The 17,436-nt window shown below is 43.8% G+C and overlaps 1 protein-coding gene across 2 annotated transcripts in view; it reads left to right on the top strand.

Annotated features, from left to right (window-relative positions):
• The window catches only part of WHRN (whirlin), a 258,620-nt gene that overhangs the window by 136,531 nt on the left and 104,653 nt on the right, over positions 1 to 17,436 (top strand). For both annotated transcript variants that reach the window (XM_069748381.1, XM_069748380.1), the window contains exon 3: positions 15,072 to 15,290. In XM_069748381.1, coding sequence (XP_069604482.1) covers positions 15,072 to 15,290 — 219 coding nt within the window. The remainder of the gene's footprint in view (positions 1 to 15,071; positions 15,291 to 17,436) is intronic.

The following is a 17,436-nucleotide window of genomic DNA, read 5'->3' as shown; positions in this document are numbered from 1 at the left end:
GGCCCCATTTTAAACTTTGCCTAGGGCCCCACTTTGCCTGAAACCGGCCCTGCCTACAAGTTTACAAAGATATTATACAGTCACCATGTGACAAGTGGGCCTGTGTAACTTCAAATACCAGGGCTGAATTTTAGTCCCAGTCCGGCCCTGACCATGGCCGACCCATGTGAAGTACCGTATTTATTAACTTGCAAATGAAATATTGATTGTATGTTATATATAGGTTTTGCCTAACGTATGCCATCTGATATTTATAGTACTTCTACTCACTGAATTCCTTGTAGGGCATGGGGTGGGACAATAACCTCTGCACCTCCTTTGGGTTCACAGATGGGCACACTCATGTGGCATGAAAGAGTTGCTTATGTGTCCCCTCATCTCCTGTAGTTGACCAACTATTATACACTGTATTTGTACTGTCCTTTTATCTATTATTTATTTTACTCATTTATATAGAGCCATTAATTCCACAGCGTTTTAAAACCTAAGTGGTTAAAGGACTTGTCCACCTTTCAGGGACAATATTTTTTTTTTACTTAAAGACATGAATTTCAGGCTAAAAATTATCTTTGAAATTGGGTTTCATTCACAATTTTGTACATTTTGCTTTTACAGGCTCTTTGTCTCCTAGCACATTCAACTTTGATGTGGTCTGTGGTCCTAAACAAGCTGAGAAAAGAACAGAAAAAGATAAAATAGTTACAAATGCTCCTCTTAGGCCGTCAGAGTGAGCTCACTAACAAATTTTCAGATTGCAGACTGTGAAACTTCGCAGCGTGCACAGGGTGCGCTGTTAGGATTCTCCCGTGCCGGGAACAGGGATCATGTGACCGTTAGTATGTGATATACAAGTGAATTGAGAGAGGCAGCACACATCTAATCAGAATGTGGCTAAAAGCATGCATATCACATACTTGTGGTTACATGATCATCCAGTCTCGCAACTGGTACCGGAGAATGCTAACAGCGTGCACTGTGAGGATTCACAGGTCTGCAGTCACATGGAGATTGCCAAACCTGGACAACCCCTTTCCAACAAACATATTTCATTTTGCTCAGCTTCTCCACAGATTTGACAGCATGTACAATGGTACATGGTTCTACCGAGTGTTCAAATGATGGCTGACTACTAGAGTCTGTTATCAATCACCCATAACAATATCTATACATGAATATGGATTTCACCTGAGAAAATATACATACTGAGTGAAAATTCTTTTGACAGCCTGTTACTATTTTTCCATCCAGACACATTACAAATGAGCAAAAGTACTTATTATCGGGCTGTCTATAAAAGCTGAACATGACAGATACAGTCCAATGATGGAGTCTCCTCTCTGAGTCTCCTTTCTGTCTGGGTACTTGGAACACAATTTACGGTACACTGGAAGCAGAAAACAAATTTGTGCTGTAGTATCCTAAATAAGAATAGTAATAGAATGAATTAAGCTAACCACTAGCATTGTCTACAGCAGGGTATAAGCAAAAGCATGGTGATGCCTGGGCCTCATCAGTAGTCAATATCCATGCCATGAGAAGGACATGTAGAGTATCACAGTGCTGGCAACAGTTCCCAGGCACCTTATTAAATGTGGACATTAAAATTATAGGAGAATATGTTCTGGGATGTAGTGATCTGTGATTCAATACTTTCCACAGAGACAAAAAAAATTTCTTAAAAAGGAGGGTCTGTGCTGTTTACAGTGAGGCACTTGTGAGTCATGCCTACCTCACTAAAAACTATCGAAGGATGACAGCCTTACTAGATAAGGCCACCATACACATTAGACTAGTGTCGGCCAATCCTGGTGATATCGGCTTACAAAAAAACTGACCGTCACATCCATTCTTCTTGAACAGGTGCTAACCTAGAGTCACCAACTCATATACACTCAAACAAAAAAGGCAGCACTCTGTGGAGCGATAGCATGGTGCAAATATGAATTATGAAAAATGAATTGCATTACTGCTCTAGAAATATGAAAAATTGAGAAAGCTTAGCGCATAAATTGGCCAATTCATGTGTACCTGGAAGCCATGTTAAAGCGTTTTTCCTTTCCAGGACCTATCAATGCCATTCCTCTCTTAAGTCTTCATCTGAATGGGAACCTAATATGAGTTTTCTCTTAGACTAAAATCTATTTCTCCGTGGAGGGGTAGTGATCCTGCTGTGATTAAAAACACCTGTGGCTAAAAGGCGGAGTGCTCAGTCAGAAGGCTAATGAATACAAGTTTCAAAAAACTGACCGTCACACCCGACTCTGCTTTGACAGATGATGTAGAGGGAGATAAGGAATGCCATACCTTATTTCATTTTGCTGACCCTTTTGTTCTCTAAGAGATAAGCGTCCACCAGAGGAAACCTGATGGCAGTGTCATGCCTCTGGGTTCAAACCCTTGAACCTGTGCTTTGTGGTTGGCTTCTCTGTCCACCGAGCCACAACATATAGACCTTTTATCTGGGTGTTTAGTTTCTGTTAACTTTGCTTCAGTCTTTAGGGTAACAAGAGTTTTCATTTACTCATTTGTCTGCCCTATCTCCTTTCGGGTGCAGCTTTATATACTTCCCCCATGCTGGTATTTTTCTGCTGGTGATAGTCTAATTTTGATGTCCAAGCATACTGCTGAAGTTTAAGGCAGTCAACGAAAGATCAGATAGGGTTTATCTCTCTGCGGTTTATGCTCTTTACCCTGCACCTATCTTCTGTTTATTTTTAGGAAGCAGGAGGCATATTCTCTAACAGTACATACTTAACTTAATCCTTTATTTTGTATTTCGTGATTTGTTAAACTCACTCTGGGATCTCTTTCTATTTCAGCACTTTTCCCCTTCTGTAGGTAATTTACACTCTGCTCTGGGCTCCGGTTCTTTAGGAGGAATGTGAAGCGCTCAATGGCCTTTCAGGCAGCATAGGTCTGAGCTGCCATCATCTAGTCTGTGGTTAGGGCTATTTCAGCACACGCAGGAACCACTAGGGACTGCAGAGTCAGGATCTCTAGTCTGTACATGAATCGTAAGGGTCAGCTGCAGTTTTTAATGTTATTTATTTTCTTGAGTGAGTTGCTACACTATCATAACAGGGAGATCTTTTATGGAGAACACAGGAGTGTGTGGCATAATAAGGGCTCCTATGTACTGGAGAGTTGGGCGAGACTGTTTTTGGCCAAACCATCATTCGGCCAACAACTATCTAAAGTGTATGTGGGGGCTTTACTCGTACAAAACACATGAATGCTCGACTGAGTGTTCATGTTTATGGGGAAGTCACGAGTGCTGTTGGTTGAACGGTTGGCATTCACCTATTGTCTAGAAGTTTGGGCACAATTTCACAATGTCTGGTGTACATTCCACATATGTTTATTTCATTGAAGGGAAAAGTGGTGCCAAGTTCTGTGCAAATAGACCTCCAATTATGGTTGCCAAGAGGGTAATGAAATGGAAATCAGAAAACCTTGTTTGTTTTCTGTATCTTGACTCTAATAATTACCCAGGGAGACTCCTTGTGAAAAAATATTGAAGTCTCTTGCTATTTCGGATGTGGTTACAAAGTACCTTAATTTGGCTGGAAGAGAACAAGTGCTGATGAGTGTCTGGAGGAGGGAGAGAGGCTTTTACTGCACTGCAGAGAAAGGGGAATATTCTAGCCTTCAGTTCTTCGGAGGCGATCCTTTGAAAGATCACTTCTTTCACTTAGCGCACCTTTTCGCTGTCGTACAGTATTGTATTTATTATTCGCTCTGTCCTGTCTCGATGGAACATCTCTAGTTGAGTTGTAATTACTGGGAAATAGATATTTTTATTCATGGTTGTGGTCCAGTCACAGCTCAGTAAATGTTGATCCAAGCACTCCTGCGGCTGTGTGATTTGAATGCTGTATCGCCTGTCGCAACGTTCGATACTAGAGAGCACAAAGCCTGTTGGATCTGCCCTGTCAAGGTCAATGATCTTTGATTATCCGCCACCATGAAATGTTCTGCATTTGTCCTCTAGGGCAATGAAATGCGTGGACATGTGTGTCAGCGTCTACAAGCTGTCACAAGTGGTGATACTCTAATCAGAAGCATGAAATGAATCATACTGGATATTGCAGCAACACCATAATGCCACATGGCTTATTTTCTAGACCTCCGACTGTCATTGTAAGCATAAAAATAATATTTTGGTTTGGCAAATATAATTTGATGCTAAGAAAATGGGATCAGTGGCCTCCGCTTTTATATAAATATGAAATAACTCACCTCTTTTGTCCCCCGATAACTCAGTACTGATACTTCGGTAGAACTACTGGTATTTATTTACAAGCAGCCAATCAGTAAATGAAGCCTGCAGCCACTGATTGACTGCAGTGGTCATGTGGTGGTGGCTTGAAAACAAAGACTGGATGAGCCGCCATAGTTTACTGAACAAAATACAGTGACATTAAAGTGTGTTGACACTGAATTTTTTCATTTACATAATAATTAACAAGTACAGTAAACTACACACAATGCACTGCTCCACTTCTTCACTTGGACCTCATTTTCCTATCCACATTTGTTTGCAGATTAATGGTCCTGCTCTTATCCCTATTTTGCTTCCTTTTGCAGCCCCGTAGCCCTTACTAAGACCATTTTACAGCCATTTAAAAACATCGAAGTTCGGGTCGCCATTGATTTATATGGGATTCAGGTACAGGGTCAAGTTGGGGTCAACACCTGGCACCCGGACCGAGCTTAACTTTTTTTTAAGTTTGGCCGAACGCAAACTTCCACAGGTCCCCTCATCCCTATTCATGACCTAACTCTTTTCTTCACACGGTCCAAAATATGCACCATACACTATATAAATGTATCTTCCTTCTTTCATTTACAATTATTTTTTCCGATTTACTTAACCCCTTAACGACCGCCGATACGCCTTTTAACGGCGGCCGCTAAGGGTACTTAAACCACAGCGCCGTTAATTAACGGCGCTGTGGAAAAAGTAAATAGCGCCCCCCAGAGTCGGATTTTCTCCGGGGTCTCGGCTGCCGGGGGTAGCCAAGACCCCAGAGAACATGATTCGGGGGATGTGATCGCACATCAGAGGACAGAGAAATAGGGGGATTCGGGGACCCTATCATACTCACCGGTGTCCCTGGGTCCTCCTGCTGCTCCTCCTGGCTGCCGGGGAAAAGAAAATGGCGGGCGCATGCGCAATGCGCCCGCCATCTATCGCCATCTGCCGGCCGGCAGGAGAAGAGCAGTTGGGGCTAAAATTAGGGTTAGGGTTAGGGCTAGGGTTAGGGCTAGGGTTCGGGCTAAATTTAGGGTTAGGGTTGGGGCTAAATTCAGGGTTAGGGTTGGGGCTAAATTTAGGGTTAGGGTTGGGGCTAAATTTAGGGTTAGGGTTGGGGCTAAATTTAGGGTTAGGCTTCTTTCACACTTATGTCAGTACGGGGCCGTCGCAATGCGTCGGCCCAACATACCGACGCACGTTGTGAAAATTGTGCACAACGTGGGCAGCGGATGTAGTTTTTCAACGCATCCGCTGCCCAATCTATGTCCTGGGGAGGAGGGGGCGGAGTTACGGCCACGCATGCGCGGTCAGAAATGGCGGACGCGACGTACAAAAAAACGTTACATTGAACGTTTTTTGTGCCGATGGTCCGCCAAAACACAACTGATCCAGTGCACGACGGACGCGACGTGTGGCCATCCATCACGATCCGTCGGCAATACAAGTCTATGGGCAAAAAACGCATCCTGCGGGCACATTTGCAGGATCCATTTTTTGTCTAAAACGATGGATTGCGACGGATGCCAAACGACGCAAGTGTGAAAGTAGCCTTAGGGTTAGGGTTAGGGTTGGGGCTAAAGTTTGGGTTAGGGCTAGGGTTAGGGTTGGGGCTAAAGTTAGGGTTAGAGTTGGGATTAGGGTTAGGGTTTGGATTAGGGTTGGTATTAGGGTTAGGGTTGGCATTAAGGTTACGCTTGGGATTAGGGTTACGTTTGGGATTAGGGTTAAGGTTAGGGTTGTGATTAGGGGTGTTTTGGGATTAGGGTTAGGTTTGAGGTTAGGGTTGAGATTAGGATTAGGGGTGTGTTGGATTTAGGGTTTTGATTAGGGTTATGGTTAGGGTTGACATTAGGGTTGTTTTGGGGTAAGGGTTGAGATTATCGTTAGGGTTAGTGATTAGGATTATGGATCGGGTTGGGATTAGGGTTAAGGGTGTGTTGGGGTTAGGGTTGTAGCTAGAATTGGGGGGTTTCCACTGTTTAGGTACATCAGGGGGTCTCCAAACACGACAGCCAATTTTGTGCTCAAAAAGTCAAATGGTGCTCCCTCCCTTCTGAGCTCTACCGTGCGCCCAAACAGTGGGTTACCCCCACATATGGGGCATCAGCGTACTCGGGATAAATTGGACAACAACTTTTGGAGTCCAATTTCTCCTGTTACCCTTGTGAAAATAAAAACTTGGGCTACAAAATCTTTCTTGTGGAAAAAAAAATATTTTTTATTTTCACGACTCTGCATTCTAAACTTCTGTGAAGCACTTGGGCATTCAAAGTTCTCACCACACATCTAGATAAGTTCCTTGGGGGGTCTAGTTTCCAAAATGGGGTCACTTGTGGGGGGTTACTACTGTTTAGGTACATCAGGGGCTCTGCAAACGCAACATAACGCCCACAGACCATCCTATCTAAGTCTGCATTCCAAAACGGCGCTCCTTCCCTTCCAAGCTCTGCCGTGCGCCCAAACAGTGGTTTACCCCCACATATGGGGCATCAGCGTACTCGGGATAAATTGGACAACAACTTTTGGGGTCCAATTTCTTCTGTTACCCTTGTGAAAATAAAAACTTGGGGGCTACAAAATCTTTTTTGTGGAAAAAAAATATTTTTTTATTTTCACGACTCTGCATTCTAAACTTCTGTGAAGCACTTGGGCATTCAAAGTTCTCACCACACATCTAGATAAGTTCCTTGGGGGGTCTAGTTTCCAAAATGGGGTCACTTGTGGGGGGTTACTACTGCTTAGGTACATCAGGGGCTCTGCAATCGCAACATGGCGTCCGATCTCGATTCCAGACAATTCTACATTGAAAAAGTAAAACGGCACTCCTTCTCTTCCAAGCTATGCGGTGCGCCCAAACAGTGGTTTACCCCCACATATTGGGTATCGACGTACTCAGGAGAAATTGCACTACAACTTTTCTTCTGTTACCCTTGTGAAAATAAAAATTTGGGGGCAAAAAGATCATTTTTGTAGAAAAAATGCGATTTTTTTTATTTTCACGGCTCAACGTTATAAACTTCTGTGAAGCACATGGGGGTTCAAAGTGCTCACCACACATCTAGATAAGTTCCTTAAGGGGTCTAGTTTCCAAAATGGTGTCACTTGTGGGGGGTTTCCACTGTTTAGGCACATCAGGGGCTCTCCAAACGCGACATGGCGTCCAATCTTAATTCCTGCCAATTCTACATTGAAAAAGTAAAATGGCGCTCCTTCACTTCCAAGCTCTGCAGTGCGCCCAAACAGTGGTTTACCCCCACATATGGGGTATTGGCGTACTCAGGAGAAATCGCACAACAACTTTTGTGGTCTAATTTCTCCTGTTACCCTTGTGAAAATAAGAATTTGTGGGCGAAAAGATCATTTTTGTGTAAACAAATGCGATTTTTTATTTTCACAGCTCTACGTTATAAACTTCTGTGAAGCTCTTGGGGGTTCAAAGTGCTCACCACACATCTAGATAAGTTCCTTAAGGGGTCTAGTTTACAAAATGGTGTCACTTGTGGGGGGTTTCCACTGTTTAGGCACATCAGGGGCTCTCTAAACGTGACATGGCGTCCGATCTCAATTCCAGCCAACTCTGCATTGAAAAAGTCAAACGGCGCTCCTTCACTTCCAAGTTCTGCAGTGCGCCCAAACAGTGGTTTACCCCCACATATGGGGTATTGGCGTATTCAGGAGAAATTGCATAACAAAATTTATGGTTACATTTCTGTTTTTACATTTGTGAAAATAAAAAAAATGGTTCTGAATTAAAATGTTTGCAAAAAAAAGTTAAATGTTCATTTTTTCCTTCCACATTGTTTCATAGTAACATAGTAACATAGTTAGTAAGGCCGAAAAAAGACATTTGTCCATCCAGTTCAGCCTATATTCCATCATAATAAATCCCCAGATCTACGTCCTTCTACAGAACCTAATAATTGTATGATACAATATTGTTCTGCTCCAGGAAGACATCCAGGCCTCTCTTGAACCCCTCGACTGAGTTCGCCATCACCACCTCCTCAGGCAAGCAATTCCAGATTCTCACTGCCCTAACAGTAAAGAATCCTCTTCTATGTTGGTGGAAAAACCTTCTCTCCTCCAGACGCAAAGAATGCCCCCTTGTGCCCGTCACCTTCCTTGGTATAAACAGATCCTCAGCGAGATATTTGTATTGTCCCCTTATATACTTATACATGGTTATTAGATCGCCCCTCAGTCGTCTTTTTTCTAGACTAAATAATCCTAATTTCGCTAATCTATCTGGGTATTGTAGTTCTCCCATCCCCTTTATTAATTTTGTTGCCCTCCTTTGTACTCTCTCTAGTTCCATTATATCCTTCATGAGCACCGGTGCCCAAAACTGGACACAGTACTCCATGTGCGGTCTAACTAGGGATTTGTACAGAGGCAGTATAATGCTCTCATCATGTGTATCCAGACCTCTTTTAATGCACCCCATGATCCTGTTTGCCTTGGCAGCTGCTGCCTGGCACTGGCTGCTCCAGGTAAGTTTATCATTAACTAGGATCCCCAAGTCCTTCTCCCTGTCAGATTTACCCAGTGGTTTCCCATTCAGTGTGTAATGGTGATATTGATTCCTTCTTCCCATGTGTATAACCTTACATTTATCATTGTTAAACCTCATCTGCCACCTTTCAGCCCAAGTTTCCAACTTATCCAGATCCATCTGTAGCAGAATACTATCTTCTCTTGTATTAACTGCTTTACATAGTTTTGTATCATCTGCAAATATCGATATTTTACTGTGTAAACCTTCTACCAGATCATTAATGAATATGTTGAAGAGAACAGGTCCCAATACTGACCCCTGCGGTACCCCACTGGTCACAGCGACCCAGTTAGAGACTATACCATTTATAACCACCCTCTGCTTTCTATCACTAAGCCAGTTACTAACCCATTTACACACATTTTCCCCCAGACCAAGCATTCTCATTTTGTGTACCAACCTCTTGTGCGGCACGGTATCAAACGCTTTGGAAAAATCGAGATATACCACGTCCAATGACTCACCGTGGTCCAGCCTAAAGCTTACCTCTTCATAAAAACTGATTAGATTGGTTTGACAGGAGCGATTTCTCATAAACCCATGCTGATATGGAGTTACACAGTTATTCTCATTGAGATAATCCAGAATAACATCCCTCAGAAACCCTTCAAATATTTTACCAACAATAGAGGTTAGACTTACTGGCCTATAATTTCCAGGTTCACTTTTAGAGCCCTTTTTGAATATTGGCACCACATTTGCTATGCGCCAGTCCTGCAGAACAGATCCTGTCGCTATAGAGTCCCTAAAAATAAGAAATAATGGTTTATCTATTACATTACTTAGTTCCCTTAGTACTCGTGGGTGTATGCCATCCGGACCCGGAGATTTATCTATTTTAATCTTATTTAGCCGGTTTCGCACCTCTTCTTGGGTTAGATTGGTGACCCTTAATATAGGGTTTTCATTGTTTCTTGGGATTTCACCTAGCATTTCATTTTCCACCGTGAATACCGTGGAGAAGAAGGTGTTTAATATGTTAGCTTTTTCCTCGTCATCTACAACCATTCTTTCCTCACTATTTTTTAAGGGGCCTACATTTTCAGTTTTTATTCTTTTACTATTGATATAGTTGAAGAACAGTTTGGGATTAGTTTTACTCTCCTTAGCAATGTGCTTCTCTGTTTCCTTTTTGGCAGCTTTAATTAGTTTTTTAGATAAAGTATTTTTCTCCCTATAGTTTTTTAGAGCTTCAATGGTGCCATCCTGCTTTAGTAGTGCAAATGCTTTCTTTTTACTGTTAATTGCCTGTCTTACTTCTTTGTTTAGCCACATTGGGTTTTTCCTATTTCTAGTCCTTTTATTCCCACAAGGTATAAACCGCTTACACTGCCTATTTAGGATGTTCTTAAACATTTCCCATTTATTATCTGTATTCTTATTTCTGAGGATATTGTCCCAGTCTACCAGATTAAGGGCATCTCTAAGCTGGTCAAACTTTGCCTTCCTAAAGTTCAGTGTTTTTGTGACTCCCTGACAAGTGCCCCTAGTGAAAGACAGGTGAAACTGTACAATATTGTGGTCGCTATTTCCTAGATGCCCAACCACCTGCAGATTTGTTATTCTGTCAGGTCTATTAGATAGTATTAGGTCTAAAAGTGCTGCTCCTCTGGTTGGATTCTGCACCAATTGTGAAAGATAATTTTTCTTGGTTATTAGCAGAAACCTGTTGCCTTTATGGGTTTCACAGGTTTCACTTTCCCAGTTAATATCCGGGTAGTTAAAGTCCCCCATAACCAGGACCTCATTATGGGTTGCAGCTTCATCTATCTGCTTTAGAAGTAGACTTTCCATGGTTTCTGTTATATTTGGGGGTTTGTAACAGACCCCAATGAGAATTTTGTTACCATTTTTCCCTCCATGAATTTCGACCCATATGGACTCGACATCCTCATTTCCTTCGCTAATATCCTCCCTTAAAGTGGACTTTAGACAAGACTTTACATAGAGACAAACCCCTCCTCCTCTCCGATTTTTACGATCCTTTCTAAACAGACTGTAACCCTGTAAGTTAACTGCCCAGTCATAGCTTTCATCTAACCATGTCTCGGTTATTCCCACTATGTCAAAGTTACCTGTAGATATTTCTGCTTCCATCTTAGATAGTTCTTCCATCTTGTTTGTCAGGCTTCTGTGAAGCACGTAAAGGGTTAATAAACTTCTTGAATGTGGTTTTGAGCACCTTGAGGGGTGTAGTTTTTAGAATGGTGTCACACTTCGTTATTTTCTATCATATAGACCCCTCAAAATGACTTCAAATGTGATGTGGTCCCTAAAAAAAAAGGTGTTGTAAAAATGAGAAATTGCTGGTGAACTTTTAACCCTTATAACTCCCTAACAACAAAAATTTTGTTTCCAAAATTGTGCTGATGTAAAGTAGACATGTGGGAAATGTTATTTATTAACTATTTTTCGTGACATCTCTCTGATTTAAGGGCATAAAAATACAAAGTTTGAAAATTGCAAAATTTTAACAATTTTCGTCATATTTCCGTTTTTTTCATAAATAATCGCAAGTAATATCGAAGAAATGTTACCACTAACATGAAGTACAATATGTCACGAAAAAACAATCTCAGAATCAGCGGGATCCGTTGAAGCATTCCAGAGTTATAACCTCATAAAGTGACAGTGGTCAGAATTGCAAAAATTGGCTCGGTCATTAAGTACCAAATTGGCTATGTCACTAAGGTGTTAAATACATACAGATCGCTAGAGCTAGCTGATCTAATTATGTGTCTCAGTTTAATATTTTGCTATTTTCAGATACATTAAGGCTTTGGCTGCAAAAAAATTGCTGTTTCTGGCTGCAACATAATGCAAGTCTCATTGCCGCCCGCAATGTAGTCGCTAAAAGTCAGAACCACTTGGATTATTTGTGAGTTGCTTGTCACGGTTGTGATACCTTGCGGGTATCGAGGGAGCAGCAGTAGACAACAACCTTCGTTGGTGGAACCTGTGTGCAGCCCCAGCCTTTTTGTTGCTTTTTTTTGTGGTTATTATTATTTTTCATACAAAGAAGAAGAAAAAGGACTTTCTGATATTTCTAACAAAAAAAATGGCCAAAGCAGTAGTGAAAGCGGCATCAAAACAAGCAGTACAGTCTATTAATACATAGATACTCAAGACAATGCTCATTAGCACATGAATGATAGATACAGGTACTGGCCATTCATATGTTAACCAGGCTACTGAGAGGTTCATGTGTTAATGAGCCAGGCTGTATAGTAAATTGTGTTTGCATTTCACATGTCTTGCCTTCAGCTTTCCATAGGACTGCAAGTAAGGCTAAGAACACATTGCATGTGTGCATACTGTCAGGTGATGGATGCAGTGGCATCCATCAACCATCGGGCCCCATAGCAAAAATCTTCTTTTTTTGGCCAGTGGTGTAACTAGAGCCCGATGGGCCCCAGTGCAAGATTTGGACTGCCCCACCCCCTCCACGGCATGTTGTTCCGATGTGTGGGTCCTTGCAGCGTTCTAAATCCTATACAGACATACAGGTTGCATCTTCTCCTCCTCCATCATGTAGTAATGTCCCTCATCTTAGGCTTCTTCCTTGTATATACTGTACTAGCTATTGAACCCGTTCTACGCCCAGGTGGCGAACATTTATATTGGTATATGGTCTCCATCCTGGTATGTGCTGCTCCATCCTGCGTCCCCATCCTGTCATGTGCTGCTCCATCCTGCGCCCCCATTCTGTCATGTGCTGCTCCATCCTGCGCCCCCGTTCTGTCATGTGCTGCTCCCATCCTGCGCCCCCGTTCTGTCATGTGCTGCTCCCATCCTGCGCCCCCGTTCTGTCATGTGCTGCTCCCATCCTGCGCCTCCATTCTGTCATTTGCTGCTCCCATCCTGCGCCCCCATTCTGTCATGTGCTGCTCCCATCCTGCGCCCCCGTTCTGTCATGTGCTGTTCCCATCCTGCACCCCCGTTCTGTCATGTGCTGCTCCCATCCTGCTCCCCTGTTCTGTCATGTGCTGCTCCCATCCTGCGCCTGTTCTGTCATGTGCTGCTGCCATCCTGCGCCCGTTCTGTCATGTGCTGCTCCCATCCTGCGCCCGTTCTGTCATGTGCTGCTGCCATCCTGCGCCCCTTCTGTCATGTGCTGCTGCCATCCTGCGCCCGTTCTGTCATGTGCTGCTCCCATCCTGCTCCTCCATTCTGTCATTTGCTGCTCCTATCCTGTCATGTGCTGCACCCATCCTGCGCCCCCGTTCTGTCATGTGCTGCTCCCATCTGCGCCCCCGTTCTGTCATGTGCTGCTCCCATCCTGCGGCCCCGTTCTGTCATGTGCTGCTCCCATCCTGCTCCCCTGTTCTGTCATGTGTTGCACCCATCCTGCGCCCCCGTTCTGTCATGTGCTGCTCCCTCCTGCGCCCGTTCTGTCATGTGCTGCTGCCATTCTGCGCCCGTTCTGTCATGTGCTGCTGCCATCCTGCGCCCGTTCTGTCATGTGCTGCTGCCATCCTGCGCCTGTTCTGTCATGTGCTGCTGCCATCCTGCGCCCGTTCTGTCATGTGCTGTTCCCATCCTGCGCCACCATTGTATTATATGCCCCCGATAAGACGCTCCAGTGTGTATGCCCCCGTATGCTGCTGCCATATAAAAAAAAAAAATATACCATACTCACCTATCGTCCGGCTCCACTGCAGGTGTGTCTTCAAGAAAATGGCGCCGGAAAGCGCGGACTGCGCAGGCGCCGATTCCGGCAGCAGGAATCGGCGCCTGCACAGTCCGCGCTTTCCGGTGCCATTTTCTTGAAGACACACCTGCAGTGGAGCCGCAGTGTCTTCAAGAAAATGGCGCCGGAAAGCACGGACTGCGCAGGCGCGAATTCCGGCAGCAGGAATCGGCGCCTGCGCAGTCCGCGCTTTCCGGCGCCATTTTCTTTAAGATACACTCCGGCTCCTCTGCCTGTGACTGGTCAGAGGGCGGCGCCGGCGCGCATTAAGCGCGTCATCGCGCCCTCTGAACTGTCACAGCAGAGGAGCCGGGAGACGGAGCCGCACGCAGCGCTGGAACGGGGAAAGGTGAATATACTTACCCTCCTGGCGGTCCCTGACTCTCCGGTGGAGATCGCGGTATGCGTTCAGTGCTTACGCATACCGCGATCTCCTGGGAGCGTTACTCTGTGGGGGCCAGACTGCACCGGCGCTTGCGCCTGCGCAGTCTATAAAGGCTTCGGATAGAGTGACGCTCCCAGCGTTATATTATAGATATCACAAAAGTGAGTACACGCCACACACTTTGGTAAATAATCTTTTTTTTAAAGGCATAACACTTAAGATATGACACTTTGATACAATGTAATGCAGTCAGTGTACAGTGCACATCCAGTTGAAGTTTGCGCCCTGCACGGGCCTGGTCATGACCTGTGCGACCGTGATTGTTACGCCCCTGGACTTCTGTATAGAAAAGACCCTTCCTTTCTGGTTTCATACAGATGGGCAGTAGACTGACTTTTCAATGTGGCGTATGGAAATATTAACTTGTGTATTGTGTGTTTTTTTTTCCAGACATACACATTGAAAACAGTGTATGAACACAATGTGCACAGAGCCATAAGCTGCAATATCTTATTGGCATTATTAAATTATCTTTCTTCTTAGGGAAAGCATGTGGATTCTTTAGTTTTGGCCCAGATAGTAGAGAAACTGAGTTGCCCTTAATGAAATTTTCATTAACAATAAATAAATATATATATATATATATATATATATATATATATATATATATATTTAAAAAAAAAATTATAGTAAAAAAAATACCTAAGAGGAAGCTGCCGGCAACTTTTTACAACATGAAAGAGTCTAGCCAGCCGTAGTTACCCAGCCATAGTAACAATTATAGGGGCTGTCACCTTCTCAGACTCCTGAAAAGATAAATATGTTTTTGCCTTTCCCTGCTGTCAATTTTTGGAGAAACCCAAAGGAAAGAAAAAAAAAGTGATAACTAAGAAACGCTCAATACTTGAGAGAAGAGAACAATTCAAGAATTTAAAAGAATAAATTTCTATCATTTGGAAATGTTGTAAAAGAACCTAACAACTTGGCCTGTGTCTGTGTCCGAGAGCTGGAAGGCGTCGGAGACAGATACTGGACTGATACAGTAGTAATATATAAGAATGTAAGGAATAGGTAGAGGATCTAGTTGAGACATGTCTTCATTAATGCTGTATATTGGCTTCCTCCTGATCTAGCATCAGATGCTCACTATACATCCTGCATACTCTGTGCTTACTTTTTCCAGGCTCTGCGAGGGTCTCAGAAGCTGGTCCTCTCTGTGCTGTCTTCAGGAAGGGTCCCCGGAGGCCATGTTTCCAGTCAAATTTACACTTGGGTTGATCCGCACGGCCGCAGCATCTCACCTCCGGGAGGGTTACCCCACCTTCACAACACGTCTGTGGGGGGACCAGAAAAAGAAAAGAGGAGTCATCTGCAGCTGCTCCAGGAAGGGGATGAAAAGAAGGTGTGGGGGTAACACTGTACTCTAAGCAATCATTATATGGCATTTTACTCAATCGCATCATATACTATTTTAGGTGACTCATTTACATTTGGTTTAATACCACCTCCTATAGGCGTTATTAATAGCGCATTTTTGTATTCTACTTTTAAGGCCACGTTCACATGTTCAGGATTTGGTCAGAATTTTACATCAGTATTTGTAAGCCAAAACCAGGAGTAGGAGACACATTGTGATGTGTTTCTATTATACTTTTCCTCTGATTGTTCCTCTGCTGGTGTAGGCTTACAAATACTGAAGTAAAATACTGATGCGCATGATGCACAGCCAATATACCATATGTATGGTTTATATATGGTAAAGTGACATGTGCAGAGTTAGTGACTCCCAGTAGAATATAAAGGTAGATGTTAGTACTGAGAATCACCTGTTCTGAAAGACCTATTTGTCTATTTCTATACATCTATATCAATGGTATAGCAAGATAAAATGACCAAAGGTAAGAAGATACAAACAGATGGTAAGTAATAGTGGTAAAATAATACTTATCCACTGTGATTGCAACCTGACCAACGCGCGTTTCGCCTACGGCTTCAATGGGAAACTAGGTTGAGGTTTTTTCTCACAAGCCCAGACATCTAGTCACATCTGGCTTAATTTTAAAGTGTTTTCCTTTGTGGTGCCCAACGATGCAAAACTTGTAAATTTGCTCAGCAATGCTCCTTTTTCTCTAATTTGGCAAATAATCCAAATTATAGTATCAAACAATTTATTAATTGCAATACGGCGCATGTCATCTATGCCATAAAATGCACCTTTTGCAATAAATTGTACATTGGTTGTACGTCTCAAAATTTAAAAACCCGCATTAATGAACATCTTAATGACATCATCAACACCAGTGACAATAACCGACATATATCTTCTGCATTCAGACACTTTGTTCACGCACAGAATGGGAACACTTCCTCTTTAAAAATCTTTGGCTTTGAAAGGGTTAATAAACCCCCTCGTGGTGGTGAAATGTGAAGGCACTTACTAATGAGAGAAGCTTTTTGGATTTTTAACTTTGCTCTCTCCATGGTCTTAACTTAAGAAAAGAGATCGCATACCATTATTAAAATTGCACTTGCCATTAATTAATTTTTTAGTTTCCTGTTACATTCCATCTTTTGTATCTCTAAAATTTATTTGTCTCTTTTGATTTTTTTTCCTTTCTGCACATTCACTTGTCAGTCTTAATCAGAGGCGTAGCTAGAGCTTTTGCCGCCCGGGGCTGTTCCCGAGTTTGGCGCCCCCCCCCTCCCCCGGCTCAATACACACAAAGGTTACCAAAAATGGTTTTCCTGTTTTGTAGAACTTAAACTGGGCCTAATGGTGTCACCCCCACATGCCAAACCTGTGACTTAAAGGGAACCTGTCACCCCGTTTTTTGAGATTGAGCTATAAATACTGTTAAATAGGGCCTGCGCTGTGTGTTCCTATAGTGTATGTAGTGTACCCCGATTCCCCATGTATGCTGAGAAATAACTTACCAAAGTCGCCGTTTTCGCCTGTCAATCAGGCTGGTCAGGTCGGGAGGGCGTGGTGACATCGCTGGTTCTTCCTCAGCTTTACGTTGGTGGCGTAGTGGCGTAGTGGTGAAGACACAGCGCGCGATCTGCGCTGTCATCCCTTTCGTCGGTGGGGGCGGCCATCTTCCTGGGGCCGCGCGTGCGCAGATCGAGTGCTCTGCTGCACGGGGCTTCAGGAAAATGGCCGCGGGATGCCGCGCGTGCGCATTAGAGATCGCGGCGGCCATTTTCCCAAAGCCGAGTTTGCATCTCGGCTTTGGGAAAATGGCCGCCGCGATCTCTAATGCGCACGCGCGGCATCCCGCGGCCATTTTCCTGAAGCCCCGTGCAGCAGAGCACTCGATCTGCGCACGCGCGGCCCCAGGAAGATGGCCGCCCCCACCGACGAAAGGGATGACAGCGCAGATCGCGCGCTGTGTCTTCACCACTACGCCACCAACGTAAAGCTGAGGAAGAACCAGCGATGTCACCACGCCCTCCCGACCTGACCAGCCTGATTGACAGGCGAAAACGGCGACTTTGGTAAGTTATTTCTCAGCATACATGGGGAATCGGGGTACACTACATACACTATA

Source organism: Ranitomeya imitator, chromosome 2, assembly GCF_032444005.1.
Source record: "Ranitomeya imitator isolate aRanImi1 chromosome 2, aRanImi1.pri, whole genome shotgun sequence".
NCBI classification, from domain to species: Eukaryota; Metazoa; Chordata; class Amphibia; order Anura; family Dendrobatidae; genus Ranitomeya; species Ranitomeya imitator.
This window is presented reverse-complemented; position numbering and strand designations above follow the sequence as displayed.